This window comes from Neopsephotus bourkii, unplaced genomic scaffold (assembly GCF_033783945.1).
Source record: "Neopsephotus bourkii isolate Nb327-2 ecotype Australia unplaced genomic scaffold, CSIRO-AGI_Nbou_v1 NB_809, whole genome shotgun sequence".
NCBI classification, from domain to species: domain Eukaryota; kingdom Metazoa; phylum Chordata; class Aves; order Psittaciformes; family Psittacidae; genus Neopsephotus; species Neopsephotus bourkii.
In genome coordinates, this window is record NW_026901305.1 from 215,067 (window position 1) to 236,907 (window position 21,841).

The 21,841-nt window shown below is 51.6% G+C and overlaps 3 protein-coding genes across 4 annotated transcripts; 2 read left to right on the forward strand and 1 right to left on the reverse strand.

Annotated features, from left to right (window-relative positions):
* The first annotated feature begins 232 nt into the window (after positions 1–232).
* On the forward strand, positions 233–4,131 carry SEC11C (SEC11 homolog C, signal peptidase complex subunit). Its single transcript, XM_061355608.1, is given in 7 exon segments — positions 233–449; positions 452–549; positions 1,001–1,110; positions 1,561–1,710; positions 3,008–3,127; positions 3,495–3,552; positions 3,945–4,131. Coding segments are annotated over 7 exon segments (792 nt in total). The 5' UTR covers positions 233–247; the 3' UTR covers positions 3,999–4,131.
* Positions 4,132–10,866: 6,735 nt separating this feature from the next.
* Positions 10,867–15,569, forward strand: GRP (gastrin releasing peptide). The gene is made up of 3 exons (XM_061355618.1): positions 10,867–11,050; positions 12,026–12,276; positions 15,204–15,569. Exons 1-3 carry the CDS (start codon positions 10,897–10,899, stop codon positions 15,255–15,257), a joined length of 459 nt encoding a protein of 152 aa, XP_061211602.1. The 5' UTR covers positions 10,867–10,896; the 3' UTR covers positions 15,258–15,569.
* A 3,801-nt stretch (positions 15,570–19,370) lies between these two features.
* On the reverse strand, positions 19,371–21,841 carry RAX (retina and anterior neural fold homeobox). Of its 2 annotated transcripts, none has more exons than XM_061355620.1 (3): positions 21,220–21,841; positions 20,887–21,104; positions 19,371–20,306 (listed from the first exon to the last, which is right to left on the reverse strand). In XM_061355620.1, exons 1-3 carry the CDS (start codon positions 21,767–21,769, stop codon positions 19,854–19,856), a joined length of 1,221 nt encoding a protein of 406 aa, XP_061211604.1. In that variant the 5' UTR covers positions 21,770–21,841; the 3' UTR covers positions 19,371–19,853. The 2 variants fall into 2 exon arrangements, with proteins under 2 accessions (XP_061211604.1, XP_061211603.1); XM_061355619.1 differs by having other exon boundaries at positions 20,875–21,104.

Sequence of the window (21,841 nt, forward strand, 5' to 3'; positions counted from 1 at the left end):
GCTGGCCAATGAGCTGCGCACACGTTGCAACGGTCCCAGAGAGGGGTGGCCGGCAGCCGCCTGACCCAAATGACAGGGCGAGGGAGGCCGGCGCCGCCGATGTGTCGCTTCCCGCACGAGCCTGGCTCATTCCGCCGTGTCGGGGATTCTCAGCTCCCACCGAGAGCCCCCTCCAACAGCAAATCGGTCAGGCACCTCTGAGGACAGGGGCGAGGGGCTTTGTCTTCAGGACCGTTTGCTGCGGTGCATGCTGGGAATTGTAGTTCAAATGCGAGAGAGGACCAGCGAGGGTGAGCGGGGCGGGGCCAGGAGGAGGACTACAACTCCCGGGGCGCACGGGGCTTGTCGCGTCCCTGTTCTTCCGCTCCGGAGGTGGCTGCGGACAGCTGTGCGCGACGGACTCGGTCCCCGGGGTTCTTCCGCCGCGGTCCCCTCTAAGGAGCCGCCCGGGAGGACGCCGGCAGGTTCCTGCCGCCGGCTGCGGGCGGCCCGGCCCGGGGCTCCGCCATGGATCTCTTCGGGGACCTGCGGCGCATGAACAAGCGGCAGGTAACGGCCAGGTCCGGGCACCCGGGGTGGGGCGGGAGGTGGGGGCCGCTCGGAGGTTCTTGGAGCTTCGAGGCCGCCCGGGGCTGGCCCAGGTGTCCGCAGAAGCTGCGGCTGCCCCATCCCTGGCAGCCCTCAAGGCCTGTGTGTTAGAAGCCTTCGCTAGCGAGTTCCCTAGCTGCTAGTGAAACTGACGTGGTCTATAGCACGAGCACATGGGAGCATCTCACAGGCAGAATAAGCCAGGATTGAAGCACACGCTGGATTTATGCCGTGTGTACTGTTGCGTTGTTGCTCCAGCCATCTGTTCCACCAGCTTCTGTTGGGATGTGATTTTAGCATGGAAGTCCACATGCCTGGAACGTGGGTCAGTGGTGCGTATGGGTTGAAATTCTGTGTTAAGCTTATAAATACACACAGTAACTTTGTGAAACGGTTGTCTCGTTTCATACAGCTGTATTACCAGGTCTTAAACTTTGCCATGATTGTGTCTTCTGCCCTTATGATATGGAAAGGGCTGATCGTGGTTACTGGAAGTGAGAGCCCCATTGTCGTCGTGCTCAGGTAAGTGAATGTAAAGACTTTTTTTGTTCAAGTCCAAATGTGAATTTTGTCCTGTGTCTTCTCCCCTTCTCCTTGGATAGATTTGGAGTTTGAAGGCTTAACGGAGCTCTCAAACACTTCCTTTCTCCTAAGTGGTTTCTTAAGAGTTAGGCTGCTTTTCTAATTGCAGTCTAGTTTTCACTGCAGTTTGTAGGAGCAGTGGGTATGTGATACCGTTGAAAATCCAGGTTATCTCATTATTTCCCTGGGGCAGTAAGGAAGCCTTCTATAGGTTGGCTCAGCCTGGGGCTTGCTGAGGCTTGGGTTGTGCTGAATGTCTGTGCAGTGTTACTGAATGGGTGTAGCAGCACGTCTCTGTTAAAATTGTGAGTTTATTTGTAAGAATGAACTTTGTTTTTATGGTGGTTTTTCCATAATGCTTATAAAGTCTCCCTCTCTTTCTGTTTGTAGTGGGAGCATGGAACCAGCTTTCCACAGGGGAGACCTGCTCTTCTTGACAAATTTCCATGATGACCCAATCAGAGCTGGTGAAATAGTTGTTTTTAAAGTTGAAGGCAGAGACATTCCAATAGTTCACAGAGTTATCAAAGTACATGAAAAGTAATGCAACTTGGCATTTTCTTGTTTCTAAATGTGCTCTCCTTCACCACGGCTTTTGATCGTATTCTGATTTGTTGGCATTTGATGACAAAAAGCAGTGAGGCCATGCTGGAAGATAAGTCATCTCTAGGGTGTGATCCACTTTTGTCCCCAGTCCTGTGGCACACTTCTTGAGACCCTGACTCCTGGGCCTCATCAGAGGTTTGAAGCAGATAAACCTGTGCCAAAGAGGAGTCCAGTAACACAAGCTGTACCTGTTGGTTTTGCCAGCAGTAGCAGTATGGGAGCACAGTCTGCTTCTAATTTTGCACAGTGGAGGATGCAAACATTGACATACTTGCTCCTCAGGAAGTGCTGGCCATGAACTGAAGGTGTTCATCTGTTGAGAAGTATCTGTTCTTCAGTGCTTTTTGTAACAGCTCTGTACATCCAAGAATGCCTTTTTTTAATACCTAATTTGTCTTTGTGAAAACTCCTTGTTTCTTGATATCACTCCTTGCAATTAGCAGCTTCTTGAGCAAAATTAATAACTTGATTTTATTCAAATGAGAGCAGTCTTGCATGCATCACTTGCAGGTCTGCCTGATGCTTCAGTGAGCGACTAGAATGGTATTAGTGTTAATGACAAAATACTGAATTTGATGCAGCTTTGCAGCTGCTTTAGAGGGTCTTCAGTATCTGTTTCTATCAAAGGAAGGACAAAGCTTGCTTTTGCCCTAAGTATGATTACTGAGAATTAAACAAGTGTCTAGAACTTAGAAGCAAATTGCACTGTGTTGTTATACCATTTTCTTCCCAAGGGAAGACTTTCAGGGTCTCCCTCAAATGAAACTTGTGAGTTAAGTTAATTCTCCAAGGCCTGATGACTTCAGGGGATTTTGCTCCACAATTTGTGCAATAAAATTAAAATAGACAAAACCTCTTAGTAGAGACTATTCAGCATTTCAGAGTTAACTTTCTGATCTGTTGAAAATGCAGAGGGCTGGGGTTGTTTCTCTCCGATAGGCACATACAGCTTCTGCCCTGGGTGTACAGTATCCCTTTCACGTCCATCGTGTCATTGCCTATATTAAATGACAATCTAGGAATGTTTTTAAAACACATTTCTTGTTAAAACCTATTAATTCTGTCAGTAAGGTCTGTAATGGTAATGATTTAATGGCGTTAAATAAGCAGGGCTGGAAGCGAAAAGTGCCACAAGATTAGATAACACTGTTTATCTGTGTTGTGCTTTGTAGATGTTAATTGAGGCTTTTATGTTAAGTGGTATTTAGTTGATCTCGTCTTTGCCTTCTAGAGGAAATGGGAACATCAAATTTCTGACTAAAGGTGATAATAATGAAGTCGATGATAGAGGCTTGTACAAAGAAGGGCAGAACTGGTTAGAGAAGAAAGATGTTGTTGGAAGAGCAAGAGGGTAAGTAATGAAAATGTTCTTGATGGTTTAATAGAAAGAAAATGTGGAACTTAAATCACTTCCACTGTTGGTACAAAGTGGGTCTGGTATGGGGGGCTTTGAATTTTCTTAAAGAAAACGGGAAGTAAAGTACTTTACATGGAAAAGTTGCCTCTCTGGTTCCTCTCACCAGTGTGGATCTGTAAGATACATCTTGCATAACTTGATTAACTTTTTTATCTAAGGGGGAAAAACCAATCACTTGCCATTCAGCCATCCATTAGTGGCAGGATAAATGATTGTTTTACACCAACACTGAGTAATATTGACAAGTTTCCATGTAATATTTTAGGGTTCATCTTACATTCAGCTACTTTGTGAATTACAGGTTTTTGCCTTACGTTGGGATGGTGACTATCATAATGAATGACTATCCGAAATTTAAGGTACGTATGCAGACATTTTGGATACTTTAAAATAGCAAGTGAAGATAGTAAGAATGTTGCCTATAAGAACATGTTAATAAATATGGTTCTGTGTTTTGGTACCTAATGTAAAACGAGCTGGGTGCTCTTGGCTTGTTTTAGCCTGTCTGTTATACAGTGGAACTCAGTATTTGGAATAACCTGAAAACATTTAGTTTGTGGGAATTCCAGAAGTGTTTGCAGTTGTGATGCCTGTTTGTAATGAGTATGATCACACTGAAATAGTCCTGTAAATCTGTAGGAACCCAACTCCATAATGGTGTACTGTCTAGATGGTGTAATGTTGGACAGGGTATGCTTGGAACACTTTGTAAGAGAAATGATAACCACCTTTATTCTGTTTTCTCTTGCAGTATGCTCTGCTGGCTGTAATGGGAGCATATGTACTGCTGAAACGTGAATCCTGAAACAGAGGTCACTTTGTTCTTGCAAAAGTCCAGAGTTAAATATACAGGGCGGAAAGAACTAATATATTTCACGTCATTTCTGTATACAAAACTGTGCAGGCTTTCGTCTTGTCTAAATAAACTGATGAGTAAAGCTGTTGCCTGTTGGTTAATTATGAAATGACATGTTTACTACCTTACATAAATGCTGCTTTCAGTGAGGCTTTTGCCTGCCCATGTGCTGAAGCAGCTTGTGGCACTCCTTGAGATGCTGCTGTTTTCGATGAAGTGGTGCTGCGCCTGAACCCACCTTCTCTGGTGGGTATTTTTGTTTCCTGATTACTTTTAATCTCTCTTTTCATGACCATACACAGTGTTCTGATCAGTGCTTGCAAGGACACAGCATATGGGTTAGGAGGATGGGAAGCGGGTTGGGGGAGTTTAGTTGGACTGATGCCTGAAGAAAGCTGTCCAGGTAGGGCTGACAACAGTGAACAACAAGGGTTATTTTTGATTAAGAACTGAGAAGTAGAAACTTGGAGCTTTTCCACTGGATTTGAACCATGTTCCTTAGTGCTGTAGGGACACATAACCTGATGGCCTGATTTTGAGAGGCCTAATTTTTAGGGACTCTGTGTGTTTGTAGCTGTAACCATACTGCCTTTGTGTTCCCAGCTATAAACCAAACCTAACAACAAGGTGTTATGGGGCTTTATTAACACCAGTAAATTGCTGGGTGAATAGCACAGTAGTTCAGTAATATTGCCAATATGGGTATGACATAACTCATATTCCAGTGTTGAGGCTGTATTGTGCTCTCCTAGCATCTGATACCTGAATAGTGTTAAACATAAAGTGGCTTTTTCATTTAAAAACTTGCCTGATCAGTGTTTTACGTGGAATTCTGGCTTTTTCTCTCCTTTGTCTTCAAATGTCAGTGTTTTACCCTCAACAAAGCAGAACTTGTTTTCCTTGCTTGCTTTGTTTTTGTAGCCTTGATAAGGAACAGCATGAGGCTTCTTCCAGTGGCGTGTTGTTTCTTCTGTAATCCCTTAGCTCTACAAAACTATATCCTATTATACAATAATGGCACCTCTTCTGTTGTAAAGCTACTGCTGAAGGCAGACAACTGCTGCATTTCTCCAAGTACTCCTTGTGTGTCCTACTAAGCAGTTTTCGTGACAAACTGTATTATAAAAATGACTTATTTTGTGTCAAATTGTGTGGAAATAAAATTGGCTATAATAAATGGCATGTCAGAATAATTTAGGTATCTGTAGTGCAGCCTTCCTGGAAGTGCACCATCACAGTTTGGAAAATGAGTTTGGTTTTGGAGATGGTGTTATGTGTACTAAGGGACATGGATGTTGTTTCATTCTCTCCTCCTCCTGTATTGCTGAAATCAGAATCCACCTTCTCAGTGCAGTCACAGCCACTCTGGCTCTGGGAGGGAGGGTTTTGGGTAGGACCCCCATGACAGATTTGACACATTGCTCTTCTGTTGAGGAAATACGGGTCAGTAAGAAGACACAAGGAAAACATTGAAGCATGTGGTTTCATGCTCAGAAAAGAAGGTTGTATTTCTCGGGTGTGAGATTCCCTGTCTTATTTTAACTCTTCCTGCACATGTGGGGGTCAGCGTGGCCGTATCTGCTGCTCTTCATGTTCCATAATGCTGGATAGCAGTGCTGGCCTGCTTTGTCTGGGTTTGGCTGCTTGCCCAGAGATCTGATAGTGCATCTGCCAAAGCAACTTTGGTCAGCACATACACTCACTTGGGTATTTATATTTATATATGTTATATATATTTATATCTATAATATATATATTTATATATAGGTAATTTACCCATCTACATGAGAAGGCTGTAGAGAAGATGGAGCTTGGCTTTTCTCAGCGGTGCCCAGTGATAAGGCAAGAAATAATTCCACTTGAACGTTAGAAACAGTAATTTTTACTGAAATAGGCTAAAACCATAGTGAAACCACTAAAAACAGAGTGCAAGCACTAAAAGATGGTACCTTTCCATGCAGAAATACATCAGCTTGCTAGCTGGTGGCTGCTTTGTCCAGCCCAGATGGGTTGGCTGGCTGTGAATAACGCTTGGAGACCACTCACAACATCTGGATCGGGTTGTTCTCGATTCTGCTCTTGACTTTCATTCCTGTCATGGAGCTGCTTTAAGCCCCCACTTCCATTTCTGATGATCTAGGAGGATAGTGCTGCTGATTGATTTCTGTAGAGGAGAAGTCAGAGAGGAAAGGAGTGCCAAAAGCTCTGCCCAGAACCTGAATCTCTGGTATAAACCCTTTCCTTCTGCTAAGGTAACATACAGACTGTTTTAGTTCTTGGGCTGATAAGCAATGATAAATGAGCTTCAGTGGGCAAGTGCATAACAGGAGAACACTTTCTGCTGTGAGTAAATTGCACTCTGATGCTAGAATGATTTAATGTCTGCTAAACGTTAATTTGTGTTTGCAACAGAGAGAATGCAGTTGCTGTTTGTTATGATTTGTAATTGCATATCACCAGCTCCCTCTGCTTGTCCTGCTAAGGCAATCTTAAGGGGATGTTGTATGTTTTTGTAAAGGGATTTAACATGTTACAGCCAAACTTGCCCACGTTAAATTCAGGTCCATTGCTGCTCCTTGTCCTTCAAACAGAATGTTACACTCTCTCCTCGGAGGTGAGGGACAGACTGCGCTTGTGCATGTGGTTTGGCAGGTTATAGATGGGGCTGGCTGACAAAAAGTGGGTTGAGATCCTTTGTATTGGATGCTTTCCTTTTTCTGTAAATACAACTACTTCGGTTGCCTGCTCTGCTTCCCTTTGAAGCCAGGACACATCAGGGATCTAATAATCAGATCTACTCACTTACTAACTGGAGGCAGTGCTCCAGAGATCCTTGAAGCTGTGGTAGCTGGTTCACCTCAGCCTACCCGCTGCTTTAGACACCAGTACCCCTGGGGAGCAAGGCTGGCTTGGCTGTTGGTGTGGAATACTGTGCGTTGTGTCCCTGGAGAAAAGGAGGGAGCATTTTAAAGCCGTTCTCAGCACTTTGGTGTTTGGTGTTAGGCTGGGGGTGCAGGGCAGCCCTGGCACTGCTTGCTGTGCCCCTCTGCTCCTCACTGCCCTTCCGGAAGGGCAGCGCTGGAGGTGGCTGAGTCCTGCTGCCACATACCCAGGCTGACCTGTCGCCTGTGTTGGGAAAGTGTGGAGTAACTGGAGAGAGAACTCCGGTTTAAGCCTTGTTCAGCAAGTCATTTCTCTCACTGTTTAATCAAGATAGTAAGCAACGGTGATGAAAAGGACGTTTTCCTCTGTGTACATGGATTTTATCAATGTTTCTTTGAACATCTTCAGGGCTAAAAGCAAACAAAGCATAAGCCACCCACGTGGCAAAAATTCAATATGCTTCTCTGCTCCGCAGCTTGACTTAAATAAGTATATTCCATCTCTTCTGTCACCATTTATGCTCCAGTACCCTGCTTTTGTATAGAGGACTAACTGCTTCTCTGTCATCTGTGTGAATACACTATCAGCACAAACTATATATACACACACATGTGCTATAGATAGTCTGTGTCTATATGTAGGTGCGTGGAAGTCTGACGTGGACAAGACCATCGCTTGGATTTTGAACCTGTTTGCATGAGTTTGTCCTCTGCTGTGGACCAAGCTTTGTTTCTTCTGCAACCACGTTAGGACGTCAGTGCCCAGTGCTGATGAGCACTTGTGCTAGGAATAAAACTAAAGGTATATGTGGAAAACCGGGGTGCAAGGAGGGCTGGCAGTGGAGCACCCTGGCTCTGTTTGCCTGATGCACAGTGTGGCTCTGCCCTGGGGATGTCTGAAGCCTCTGGCTTACCTTCCAGCCAGCCCAGGGCTCCAGCAGCCACGGGCAGCTCAACGCTGGGCACTGGGCTGTGGCCTCTCCTTGCTCCCAAGGGACAGTGCCCCTTCTGCCAGCTGCTGGATGGCTGCTGCTTCCTGTCCTGCTTCTTGCGATGGGAGCCTAGGGTCCCTTGAGAGCCCCTTGGTTTGCTGATGCCTGTCCTTCCTTCGTCACCCACACTTGTCCTGCTGTTTTGTCTTTGCTTCCCCCCTGGATCTGTGTCACACAGGCTCCTCAGCTGTTTTCCCCAACACAATCCAGTATTTATAAACCCAGCAGCTATATGTGGAAGGAAGCTGTCATTTGGGAAATAAACCTGGTAGTTTCCGATTCCCTCAGTGCTTATTTTCCATGGATTTAGTTGCAAGCCAGCAAACTGCAGATGAGTCACCTGCCACTGGCTGCACTGTCCCAGCCCCAGCTCCTGTGGAAATCCTGCTGGAACAGCTCAGGCTGTCCAGGGAAAATGAGCCCTGACCCTATACCATGAGCCCTGTGCTTAACCTGCACCCTGAGCCCATCCTGAGAGGCGCTTCCCCTGATGGGCACCAAGCAACAAGCTGCCTGCACCCAGCACTTCCGAAGCACAGCACAAACGTCGCTGGGCCCCATCAAACACGGTTCCTGTTTCCTACTGCTCAGCCCCTGTAAAGCGGGGAGCCCTTGGTGGAAAAACGCATTCAGCTGCTCAGGGAGCTGCTGCTGAGGTCAGCTCTGGGGCTCTGCCCTCCCTGCAGGTGGGAAGGGCTGCAGATGAAGTCTATTCAGCATCCCCAACATTTACCAAGTATTCCTGGGTGATTGTGCCCTATTATTGCATTGGTGATACGCTTCAACCGTTGTTTGTTCTGTACATACATTACAGCTGCCTCCGATGGCAGGATCCCGACAAAGGGAGTGATGAAAAGCGCACCATTCTTCTGTCAGCTAGCCCTTTCTCTTGCCAGGAGCCTGCCTTGCTGACACAACAGTCGGAGTTGTCTAAAATGTAAAGGAAGCAAATTAAAGAGTGTCATTGTGGTAATCGCATTTAAAACCCATTCGTGTTTCCTGCTGCGGAGCACAACGAGAGTTCACCTTGCCGTGGGGTATACGAAAGGTAGAAAGGTATTTTAAAATGGAGAGAGCTGCTTCTGGGTGTTCCAGCACAGATCGTCGTGATCAGATTTCCCCTTTAACAAGGATTGTGTTGACTGAGTCACAGTTCATAACTTATGTTTATGGCTCTTCTTTCTGTTGGGGGGCTCCACTGTGTTATTTCTGTATGTTATCAGATGAGATTCTGAAAGGCTAATAAATATAATAATTTAAATAAATCCGTATTACTTTTTTTATCCTAATGAACAAGTAAAGAAAGAAATGATAATGATGCAGATGTATTCCAAGAGTGGGCTGGATCCTTGGCTGGGCTGAGGAAGGTGGTGAGGCCAAGGAGGAAGGGCGCTTATTTGGGAACATCCCTGCTGTCCCTGCCCAGCACCCAAATAACCTGATGAGCACAGACCAGGCGCTGACCAACCTACACGTGGTCCAAACCTTGACAGCCTCTCCTGTGCCTGCCTTTGCACCCATCTCCCTGGGTGCCAGTGGGATCCCTCAGCCCAGCACATCCTCAGCATCCTGGACAGCTTCCTGGGTTTCCAGTTTCTGGCAAAGAGCAATGAGGGTGTCCCGGGGTGGCAGTTTTGTGCTGGATCACTGTCCCTCAGCACAGAGCATGTGCTGTCTGAGGCTGCTCTGCAGGCTGCTAGAGGAATGCCATTGAGGCATCAGAATATCATTGTACATTAAACAAGAATGCATAATTAATAACCAAAATAAAGGAATGAATCACATTAATCAGTAGAAGAAGATGCAATAAGCTGGGACTAAGCAAGGGAACAATTTAGCTCGTACAGGAGGATACACAATTGAATTCCAAAGCGATTGTACTCGATGGTTTGCCCAGTAATCATGTTAGTTTGCATCCATGGTAGTTCCCAGGGGGTGTAGTTCAGTCCCAGCCAGGCAGGGCTAGCTGAAGGATCTGGCAAGCCCCTGGCACTCGGCTCTGTTAACAGTGTACCCCACCGAGGTGCCTGGGGAACAAGACAGCACATAAACTGTACCAATTCCATGTGCCTCCATCCCTGCCTCTGTTCTCCTCGAGACAAACAGCGCATCAGGGCTCCATATCCCTCTGTACCTCCACCTTTACCTCAGTGGAACTGCTCACATGCCTGGAGCTGAGTACGTGCTTCAGCTTCCACTTTTTTGTGGCCTTTACTGTCGCCCATTGCCTCCTTGATTCACCCAGCCTCCCCTCTGCCCTGACTCTTCAGGATGCAGGTCTTGTCACCCACTATTACAAAGCTGACCGGTTCCAGGTGCTTTAGACTGCTGGAAGTTCAGGGGTTCTCTGTGCAACCAAACCAGGCAGTCCTGTACATCGGTGAGGGACGCCCCTGTCACCCATGAGGGTAAATTCATGCGAGAGTGGAAACTAAAGGGACTCTTTGCACGAGATGCTCTGTTCCAGTGAGCCTCAGGCCATGTTACCCGGTGAGCCTGGTCCCTTCACAGCCATCCCTCCCGCGACAGAAACGCTGGAGCACGTTACAGGCTCTTGTTAACCCTGTCCCCGGGGTGGGCAGCTCCTGCCGGTCCCGTGCCCGACCTTGCGGCCCCGCACGGGATGGGCACACGGGGGAGCAGCGGGGGGGGGCAGGACGGGGCGAACGCGAGCGGGGCAGGGAGCGGGACGCGTGGGAGCGGGTCCCGGGGGTCCCGGGGCTGCGGGCGGGCGGGCGGCAGCCGGTGCCTCGCAGGGAAGGGCCCCCCCGCCGGGGCGGGAGGCGGGCGGGGGCCGGGGGCGGCCGCAGCCCCGCCAGGAGGCGTCAGGCGCGGGAGCCCCGCTCGCACCCGGTCCCGGCTCCGTATAAATGGGCGGCGGCGGCCGCAGCGCTTCACCCGGACCGAGCCGGAGCCGGAGCCGGAGCCGGAGCCGGAGCCGGAGCTGCGCAGCGGCGGCCCCGGCGCGGCACGATGGGCGGCGGCGGCGGTGGCCCTTGGCGGCCCGGAGCTCTGCCGCTGCTGGCGCTGGCGCTGCTGGCGGCACAGGGCGGCTCGGCTCCGCTGCAGCCCGGCGGCTCCCCCGCGCTCTCCAAGATCTACCCCCGCGGCAGCCACTGGGCTGTGGGTAAGTCTCGTCCGGCCCGACGGCGCTCCCGCGGCGGCTCCAGTCCCTCCTAAGGGAGGACGCGGGTGCCCTCGCCCGGCGTCCAATGGAGCGCCCCCGTCCCCGCCGTCGGCTCGGCGGGTGGATGCCGGCAGAAGCCCCGGCTCCCGCCGGTGCCCTGGAACCGACGGCTCGGGGCGAGCGAGTCCCCGCCGGTGCCGGGGGGGCTCTGTGCGCTCCCCGAGGGCCGGCGAGCCGCGTGCCGGGCAGCTGTGCCCCAGCACCCCGCGCTTGGCGGGGTCACGCAGCTTTGACGGGCTCATGTGGCGATGATGCTTCTACCGCTGCCGTTCCTCAGAGGTGCAGGAACCCAAACCCGAGCCCGCAGCAGCCCAGGGAGCTGTCGGCACCTTGGGAAGCCCTGGTCCGGCCGAAGCCCCGGAGCGCTCAGCGGGGGGCTCCTCCAGCGCTGCCTCTCACCCTCCCCACCGCAGTAGCCTCCTTTGCAACCTAAAGCCAGCTACGATTTCAGTTTGATGACCAGAAAGCACGGTATAGCAAAAGTGCACCCAGTTTACCTCCTAGAAAGGCACCGGAACACCTTATGCCACAGTTCCCCCATGGCAGGTCAAGGCAGGGAACGTCTCAAACCTGCTTCTTACGGTTGGACTCAATGATCTTAAAGGTCTTTTCCAACCTAGCTGATTCCATGAGTCTCCATCCACTTCTTATTCCAGCGATCTTACCAGGTGCCTGTCTCTAGCCCCAGGCACAATGCTTGGGTTTCTCTGCCTTTTCTCAGCAACTTTTTCTCTGACAATGTAGAATAAAAGACAGGGGAAATTGGGAGTGGCATTTCCAGTCCCAGTTGTGCTTTGACATTGTCTAAACCATTCCCTCCATGCTATCCATCAGTTTCATCTTCCAGATGATGCTTGAGCAACCAAATCTATACCAGTCTTGGGTAAGTTCATGCTGCCATAATTGTTGTTCCAGGGCATCTAATGGGGAAAAAGAGCTCTGGAGATTCTCCTTATGCTTACGAAGAAGAAAATAAGACCCCATTTTCAGCATTACCTGAACATATGAAGCAGCTGGAAGACTACCTGCAGTGGGAGGAAATCTCCAAGTATTTGCTACGGCTGCTGGAAAGGAGTGGAAATAAAAGTGCTCATGTTGTAAAAGGAGGGCTTCCCTGGTACGCAGGGAATACCTGGGACACAGATGACAACAGCAGCTGGAAAAATGTAAGTAAGGAAAAACCTGTGCGAACACTCCATATGTTCACTTTTCATTGTACGGTAACAGACCAGCTTCCTCTGGCTTGTGGGTTGTTCAGAAAAGAAGCAGAAATGCATCTTGTGCACTAGTCATTCAGTAAAGTAAGAGTCTGCTCTCGGTTACTGCTTTACTGGTTAGTGATTATCTTGATTGCCCTATCCCTGGCAGTGTTCAAGACCAGGCTGGATGGGGCTTGGAGCTACCTGGGCTGTTGGAAGGTGTCCCTGCCCGTGGCAGGGGGTTTGGAAGTGGATGAGCTTTAAGGTGCCTTCAACCCAAACCATTCTGTGATTCTATGGTTATATATATTATTATATGTATTATATATATTATATATATTGTAATTTTAGTGGGTTAATTTGCCACTGGACATAAACTCAGATTTTAGTGCCTGCATTTCCTTCAAGTCACTTGGTTGTTCCATTCTCTTCTTTTCCAGCACCTCATGCTCATTTGGCCACATCAGCACCCAGCTGTGTATTAATCCAGCAAATATAAGCTGGTGTGAAAAGCAGCTGTGAGTATAGCGGGCAGGAAGAAGACAGAGTGTGTTGTGTATAACAGCACATCACATTGCCTGTCTCCCTCGAGTGTGAGTGCTGGTCAGAGCACAGAGCATCTGGGCTGGGGAGTTTCCTCTGTTCCCAGCTCTGGCTTCTCTTCTTCCTCCCTCAGGTTAATGGACTTACCAGCACTATTTCATAAGGCTTTGGACCAGATTCACCCCCGTTCTTTTGGAAAATCCTGTGAACTACACTTGGAAGTGTATCAGTGAGGCTTGAGAGAAAATAATCAGGGCCTAAATGACACAAAATTGCATAATTTACTAGAAAACTCCTGCCTGTTTAATGCCTCAGGTACAGTCATGGTGACAGAACTGCAGGGGTTTGAAATAGAATGCAAAGATTAATACAGCCCCTTAAAGACACTGGTGGGAAGATTCTTTTCTTCCCATATTCTACTGCAATATCATGTAATTAATATTCCTCCCTCCTGAAATCCAGGTGCGCTGAAGTCAGGGAATATTTGCGGTTTGACTTAAATATGGGTAAGAAATTAAAGCCAATATTTAAGTTTCTCACACCATAATACAAATGCCGTCCATAGGTTTCTTTCTGGCTTTATGACAGTGATACTTGCAGTAACAGTGATTACTATTATCAAAAGAGGGAACTGTGTCCTCAGATGACACAAATCCCGTTATGCTATGGAAAGAGGGAAATATTTTGACTTGGAAAAGTACTTGGTAATGAATTGTACTTACAAAGGCTGAAAGTTGCCCCTGTTAAGTGTAAACATATCCAAGTGTGTGTTCCTGTACCCTTCATCAATAGCCACACTTTTGTGGTCAGACTTTGAACATACACATAGAATAATGAGATTATTGCCTTAAATATCCAGATTTCTCCTGTGATTAGATTTCTACTGAAAACCGTGTCTTCTGTGTGACTAGGATATATAACGACTTGCAGAACCTCAGTTTGCCACCGAAGCTTTGATATCCAGCATTCAACAGTTACTTTGTCTCTATCTTGAAGCGAAGCATAATCATGAGAGTAGTATGAGTAGTAGGTGCCCTGTGCTTTCCTACTGCTGGACACAGATACCTGTTTATCTGCAGCCCAGACGGATGAGATGTGTTTCATTGGTTTTCCTTTGCCTTCAGAAAGTAAAACCCCAGCACCTGATGGTTAAGCTTTGAAATCTCTCTTCCAGATGAGGCTCAGAAGATGGGAAGGAATGTGCTTTACTTTTCTTCAGGGCTGTGACAGATATTTAAATAATGATCATTATTATTTTGAGTAGAGGAGGCTGTATTTATGGGTGTAATTCTGGTGCCTGTGACTGTCAGTCCTGTGCGTACACAGGGATACAAGAGCATTTGGATTCTGTAGCTCTTGACTCTTGATTTCCCTGGGTGTGAGGGGTTCTGTGTTGCACAGGCTTTGGTTAGACATCCCCCGTGTTTAAGGTGCTGCTCACAAAGGGGCCCCGTGTACAGGAATGGTGAATGCAGCTGTTTGCCTGAGGGGAGCAAGCTGGTGATGACCGTGTGGTGCACGTAGGAGCCTTGTACTTGGCATTAAATACTTCTCCAGCCATATTGTGTTTGAGTTTGAAACAGGAACTGCTCTGGGAGGAGTGAGACACTGTATTTCCAGTGGGCTACTGCTCACTGTGAAGTGGCCTTTTGGATTGAGGCACTGAAATGTGACCAAAACCCAGGAAACCACGAATCCCATCATCAACTGATGGAACAGCCATCCCAGGACTGGATCACCAGCGAGGGGGCTGTGGGTGCTGCTTGTAGGCTGAGCATGCCCTTGCAGAGGTGTTGACCATGGGTCCCTTGCTGTGTGTGTGCAGCTCTGTGTTCCCATCCACTGAACGGGAGTGAGAACTAGGCCTACAGTGGTGCACCTCAGTTAATTTCTTCTGTTTTCAGTTATTAGCAGGCAATTCCTGTGAATAAATGACAGTTAAAGTAGGTAAAGATCAGAAAGGAGCTCTCTGCTGCAAGTTAGACACTTGGTTCACAGTAAGTAAAAGTAACTTGGAAAATAAGCCTTACATTGTTTCTATGGCTTGGCTTTTTAACACTAATAAGACACTATATAAATGAGACGGCAGACAGAAGTCTTTGGGAGGATGAGTTCCCTCATGCTTTGGCAGTTGGTTATTACACTAACCGAGACAAATGAGGTCTATTTTGGACAGATTATTAGGAATGTGTTTGCTATGTGAATGCCCAGAGCGAGGGCTAGTTTGGACAGATTATTGGGAATGCACTTGTGATGTGAACACACAGAGCACATCTATATTGGGCTTATTAACTTAGGGAACGACTTTCTCCAGGACTGCTCTATAAATAATATTCTTCTCTTTTGATTAGATGATGGACTATCTGCTTCAAGTTGTGAATACGAAAGAGAGCACTCCAAGCTGAAAGAAGGTCTCTAAATCATCAAGAAACGGAATACTTTCAATAAGAGACTATATTTCACAAGCACTTGATTGCATCAGATAATTAACAAGGTCTCTTTTCTGTAAACAAGATTTCCTTGGTGTAAAATACCTAAATACACATATTCTTGTATGTTCAAGCAGTGACTAAAACTCTTTCCTTCAAGGCTGCATTTTCTCACTTGAATGGCTTTGATATATTTAATCGTCATGGAAGGGTCTTCCAATTAATGATATGACTTATCTAATCAGTTCAAAACTAGATGACATTTCCACATGCACAATAAATAGTACTATCGAAAAGGCTGACTTTATACTCTCATTTGGGTTAGTAAAATGGAAATTGGCTGTGCCACAGCCGGTAACAAAGAAACAACAGAACGGTTCATTCCCACCGAAGCTCTTCTCCAACTGAATTGCTCCCTGCTCTGTAGTTTTCGTCACTGAGGGGAGCTGACGCAGCCTACCCAAGGTATAGAGCCTGTGGTGCTCCCCCAGATGCAGGCAGCAAGGAGATCTGCTGGACATAGGCAAACCAAAGAGAGGGCAAGAAAGGGCCACAACAGGTGATTCAGGGGCTTTTCCGTCTCTCCTGGAAGGAAAGGCTATGGCTTTTGTTGGACCAGGTGGCTTTTAAGGTCTATTCCAGCCTGTATTCCATGATTCTATGGTTCTATGAGCTGTTCAGCCTGGAGAAGAGAAGGCTCAGGGGGTCTTACCGGGGAGGGTATAAAGGAGAGAGGGCTGGGCTCTTTCCAGTGGTATCAGTGACAGGACCAGGGCAGTGGGCACCTCTGAACCTCAGGAAACACTTTGTCACTGTGAGGGTGACGGTGGAGTCTCCCTCTTTGGGGCTATTCAGAAGCCACCTGGGCACGGTCCTGGGTAAGCGGTGCTGGCTCACACGGGGACGTCCACAGCCCCTTTCCACCCCGGCCGGTCGCAAGTGAAGGGGTGAAATGGGGCACACAGCTCGTGCGAACGGCCCCGGCCCCGCCGGTCCCGGGCAATGACCCCCCCCCCCCCAGCCACCCCGGAGCCGGCGCCGCGGCCGCCAGAGGTGAAGTTCCGTCCGTGTCCACGAGGCGGCGCCCTCGCGCCACTGTCGGTGCCCGGCCGGTCCCGGCGGAGGAGGGAGCTCCCGTGCGAGCCCATCCGGCAGGGATGGGAGGGTTGGCCCCGGCCAGAGCCAGCCTTGCGCTGCTGGAAAGCAACTGAGCTGGACTCCGTGCCAGAGCTCTCCGTGGCTTAAATAGGTCAGGTGTCTTTGCAAGGCTGCTTGAGCTCTGACAGGAGCCTGAGCAGCGGTGGGAAGGAGAGAGATCAGAGTACGCTCTCTGTGAGAAATGGTGCCCTCGAGACAGTTTCATGATGGCATTTTCCTGATAATTCAGAGATCTTCAAAGCTCTTTATGGTGACTGACTTCTGTCCCCCGTAGCACTGACCTGCGCAAAGCTTTACACTTGGGTGTGCTGAGCCTGGGATTTCTGAGCCGGGCAAAGGCACCCAGGCCTAAGGGAAAGACTTCTCATGAACAGAGGTCCGTCTACCTGTCTGCGTTTCACATCTGAATGAGAACTCACCCGGGATTAACCTCCTTTGCCAGTGGAGACATTGCTACAGGTGAAGCAGCTGCAGAGATGGCGAGATCCTGCTTTTCCAGACCTTTGCAGCAGATGCAAGCCGGACAATTTCATGTATAACACAAAGGAATGTGTGCCCATCCGTACTGTTCCCAATGGAAAAAGCTGCTCTTGGGAAAACTCTCACAAGTACTCACAGCTTCGCTGTCCAAACCCTCCGCACTGCCACGAGTCGGGGTGACCCCTGACAAACCCTGTCCTACAAGTGCACCTCTCCCCAAAGGTAACAACGTTCACTGCCTGCCACTGCCTCCTTGCAAAGGAGTACATTTCGTAGCATTTCCACTATTCCTTTTATCCGTGCTGTTATTCCTTGTTCAGATGGTGCAGAGAATACAAATACAGACACTAAAAATACTTCCTTGCTAATACAGTTTAAGCAAAAGAAGAAATAGATCACTCGGAAGAGGGCATGCTAATAGCCTTAGCAAAGTTGGAGTAAAGAAGTGGTTAAGGATCTAGATGATTTAATCCACTTTTAAGAAAAGGTTTTACAGTGAGCAATTAGATGCTGTTTAAGGAATTAATCACTAATGGGTCATTAACTCTGACTGCTATTGTACAGTTAACAACCAGAGGCAGGATTATTAGACTCAGCACCCAATTAAGGAGAAGATATTTACAACAAAATGAACAAATGAGCTTTTAAAATGGAACGGGACAGTTTGAGGGAAGTGTAGGAGCACAGAGAACCCGGCAGGGCCCAAGGGAGCCCTGGTTTTCTGCATGCCTCTGCCCCTGCCTTTGTTTGGGCAATATTTACCTGCCTGTGCCCACTGCTGCTTGGCTGTCGAACTCTTTCTTTCTCGCAATAAGCTCATAGCTTTCCTGGAAGGACGTGACAGCACAGTTTATGCATTACAGGGTTCACATGTGCAACGTATAACAAAAGACCTGCTTAATATGTCAGTAAAAGAACAATTGCCACAGCTTGAGGTTGTCCTTCACTCCTTACTCCCAGGACCGTAATGGAAGTGAGGATCTGGTTTGTTTCCTGCTATCCTATCATACTTTTCTCTAGTGTTAGTCCTCAAGCACCACTGCTGATGACAGCACTGATCAGAAAGCTGGGGGGGGGAGTGGGGGTCCAATGCCTTTACAGGCTCAGAACCGGGGGCAGCAGGGAGGGAGGGCAGGGCTGTCAGAATGGGGAAGAACACCACTGACATCTCGGGGGGTTATTTGCTCATCAAGAGCAATAAGCACAGGCAGGAATCGGGCGCCAGTTGAACGTGCTGGCACGCAGGAGGGTTTTGGGCATCAGAGCCACAGCTGGACCACAGCCGAGTAATGACAAGAGGGATTGTTCCCATGGCGAGGAGGAGGAAGAGTGTGCGGAGCCTGCGCCATCATTCGTTAGCGTGCGTCGGTGCTGACGCAGCCCGGGGTGTGCGGTCACTTCTGGAGCACACCAAGGGGCATCCTTCCTTTGCAGCCCCCTGGGGGATGCCAGCAAAGCTCACCTGGGACAGGACCGCTGGGGTGAGACTTGAGCCCAAAGAAACAGGTTTTGTTCTTCTCCTGTTTCCCCCTGAGTTTACTGAGGCCTCCCCTCAGGTTAGCAAACTGTCTCCCTGGTTCTGAGAGCAGCAGCGCTTTCTCTCCCTAACTGCAGGGCACCTTCTTTGCCAGGGAAGCAAAGAGCAGTGTGCTGGGAAGGCTGGGCACCGCCACGGCCGTACAAACAGCAGCCATGCACCCTGGCCCAAGCAGAGCTGCATCCTCCCTCAGTTCAGTGGGGAGCACTCGCTGGGGCTCCCTGCACCCCCCGGAGCAGGACTGCTCAGGGAAGAGAAGCCCAGGCACAGCGTGAGCTCTGCTCCAGAGGCAGGTTGGATCTGCAGCGACGCTGGGGAGAGAGGAAAAGGCATTTCAAAATAGAGGGATTCCTACTATTATCTGTAAAAGCAGCTCTGCAGACAATAGGTGGGGGCTGCTGAGGAGAAGGCTGTGAAGGGATGTTTAGAAACTGCTGTCTAAGGTTAAAAAGCTCTCTGAAGTGAAGCTGAACAAAGCTGACATGCTCGTTTCTGACAGGACTCTTAAAAGATACGCGCAGATTGTGAAAATATAATTAGACGCCAGGCTTTGTCTGGCCACAACGAGTGGGAAATGGTGAAAGGAGAGGTCTCCCAGTCTGCATTGAATCATCCCCAGGACACAATGAGGGCACTTGTGCATCCTTCTCTCTTCCCTAATGAGAAACGTTAATTGCCACAACCTCCAGAGTGTGTAGAGCACCCTGTGCCCAGCGGAGGAGAAGGGGTGTTTCATTACAGCTTCTCAGCCCCATTACAGGCAGTAACGGAGATAATGGAAAAGAAAGATGCCACAGTTTTGGTTTCAGCAGCCTGGCGATGGGCACCACGCGCGCAGGGGAGCCGGCTCGGCTCAGCACCATTCTGGTCCCCGGGGGCTGCACTGGGCCCTGTTGACAGTTCCATGCTCCCAGTGCCCGGCAGCTGCTGCCCATCTCCCCCAGCCAGGCCTGTCCCAGCCCTCTGCGGTCCTCAGCAGCGCAGACCTGGCCCGTGCAGCCCGTTCGGGTGCGAGCACCACACACAGCCCTCATGCAGGATGTGCCGTGTGAGGGTGCAGCAAAAGCAGAAAACCCTCCCCAGGCAACGCAGGCCTCGGTTCCCAGGCACCTTACACAGCTCCTCACCCTACTGCAGCTTTTATTGCGACTAAAGTGTCCAGCCAAGGAGGGAGAGCAAAGATCGTTTTCTCTTCTAAGCTATGATCAGGCCCCTAACTCTGCAGGGCACGTGGAAAAGGGAATTAAAAGGACCACAAAATACAAAGCAAGTCAAGGCGTGGGGGGACAGCCCTCTTTCACCTGGCTGTCCATAGAGCAAGAGCAGGGCGAGGGCGTCCCTTGGGCGTCCCAGGAGCAGCCTTCCCTGCGGGTTCCTCCCGGGGCCAAAGGGGAAGTTCAGATTGTCTGCCAGGGCTTGCCGATGGACTGGATGTGCTCCTTGGCCTTCAGCCGCAGGGCGGCAATGCTGGTGTTGCGGGGGTCTGCCTCGTCCAAGGGGAACTTGTCCACAAAGGTGGCTCCGCACTGGTATGGCGGCGGCGGCCCCATGGCCCCCAGCGGCTGCAGCGCGTGGGTCACTGCGGGAGAGTTCAGGAAGGGCGGAGGGGTGTAGGTGCCGGGCAGGCTCTGCGGCGAGGACACGAAGCCGGGCAGGCTCTGCAGGGCCGTGCTGCTGGGCACGGGTGGGCTGAGCCACGTCTCCAGGGGCAGGTTGCTGCTGAGAGGACCCATGGGTGCTGCCTGCGGTGAGCGGTTGAAGGAGAGGATGGGTGAGTCCTGCAGCTTCATGGAGGTCACTTCCAGCTTCTCCTGCCGCCTCCACTTGGCCCGTCTGTTCTGAAACCACACCTGCGGGCAGAGCGGCGTTAGCCGGGGTGACACCGGCCGCCCGGACCGGCTGCCCCCGCGGAGGGCTGAGGCTCTGCCCCGGGCTCAGCGCTGAACGCGAAGGGGAGCGAGTGGAGCGCACGGAGCAGCAGCCGCGGGGCAGGGGGGCCTCAGCCGCGCTGTCCCCGAGGGCTCGCCGGACCCGCAGCCCTGCGCTCTGCGGGGAGCCCCGCCACGGGGCGAGCGGAGCAGCGTGAGCCGGCGGCGCGCCGGCCCGTCCTGCCTCCCCTGCCCGCCCGACTCTGCCTGCCGGCCGCCCTCCTGCCCTGCCCGCAAGCGGCCGCTCTGGGTCCCAGCCGTTCCGGCTGCCCCGGGCCGGGTCACGCCAGCCAAAGGACAGCGGCCGCGGCTGCCGAAGGGAGAACGGCCCCGTGCTGCAGCCCCGTGGGGCCGCTCCGCACGCACCGGTGCGGTGCCGGGCTGGGCTCGAGGGCCGGTGATGCTCCCTCCGGCCGCCGGGAAAGCGCGGCTGTGCCGGGCCAGGCCGTGCGGGGTTCCCGGGGCCGGGGGCTGCCAGTGCGGGCGTTACCTGGACGCGGACCTCGGGCAGGTTGACCTTCATGGCGAGCTCCTCGCGGCTGTACACGTCGGGGTAGTGGGACTTCTCGAAGGCGCGCTCCAGCTCGTGGAGCTGGTACGTGGTGAAGGTGGTGCGGTTCCGCCGGTGCTTCTTCTTGGGCTGCTCCTCGTCCGACGGCTTCCCCTCGCCGCCGCTGCCGGCGGGCAGCTCGGGGCTGGCGCTGCCGGGGCAGTACGGCTCTGGAGGGGGAAGACCGGCGTGTCACCGGGAGGGCGACCTCCCCGCCGGGCCCGCCCGAGGGCGAGCCCCCGCGCCCGCCCGCCGCCCCCGGCGCCTCCCGCCCGCCGCGCTCACCTTGGAAGCGCTCGGCCCGGGCCTGGGGCTCGGCCGGCGGCGGCTCCCCGGGCATCTTGGGGAGGCAGTGCCGGGCACCGCGCCGGTCCGCGTCCTTGGGGCTGCCGGCGCTGCCGTCGGGCGGGAAGGGGCCCAGCATCCCGTCCTCCTTGGTGAAGCCCAGGATGGCCTCGATGCTGTGCAGCCTCGACGGGTTTCCCCCGGGGCTCCGCGCCGCCTGCGCGGACAGCGAGAAGGCGCCCTCGGCCATGGCGAGCGGGGCGCCGGGCGGGTGCATGGGGCTGCCGGCCCGGGGCCCCGGCACGGCGCTGCGCTCCCGCCCGGCCCCGGGGCGGCGCGGGCAGCTCTGGCACGGCGCCGCCGGGCGGGCTGTGGCCTCCTTGGGGCGGGGGAGGAGTGCGGGGGGCGGCGGGTGAAGGGGAAGGCGAGGCCCCCGCGCCAGTCCGCACGGAGGCAGGGCATCCCCGCGCCCCGCCGGCACGGCCCGCGGCCCCCCCGCCCCGCCCCGCCGACCCTGGTCCCGGCCCCCGACGGCGCCGGGCGATGCCATCCAGAGCCCTCGAGGCGGGGCGGGCCCAGCCCGCGGCTGCTGCCGGGGACTGCTCCCGGCCGGGCTCCCCGC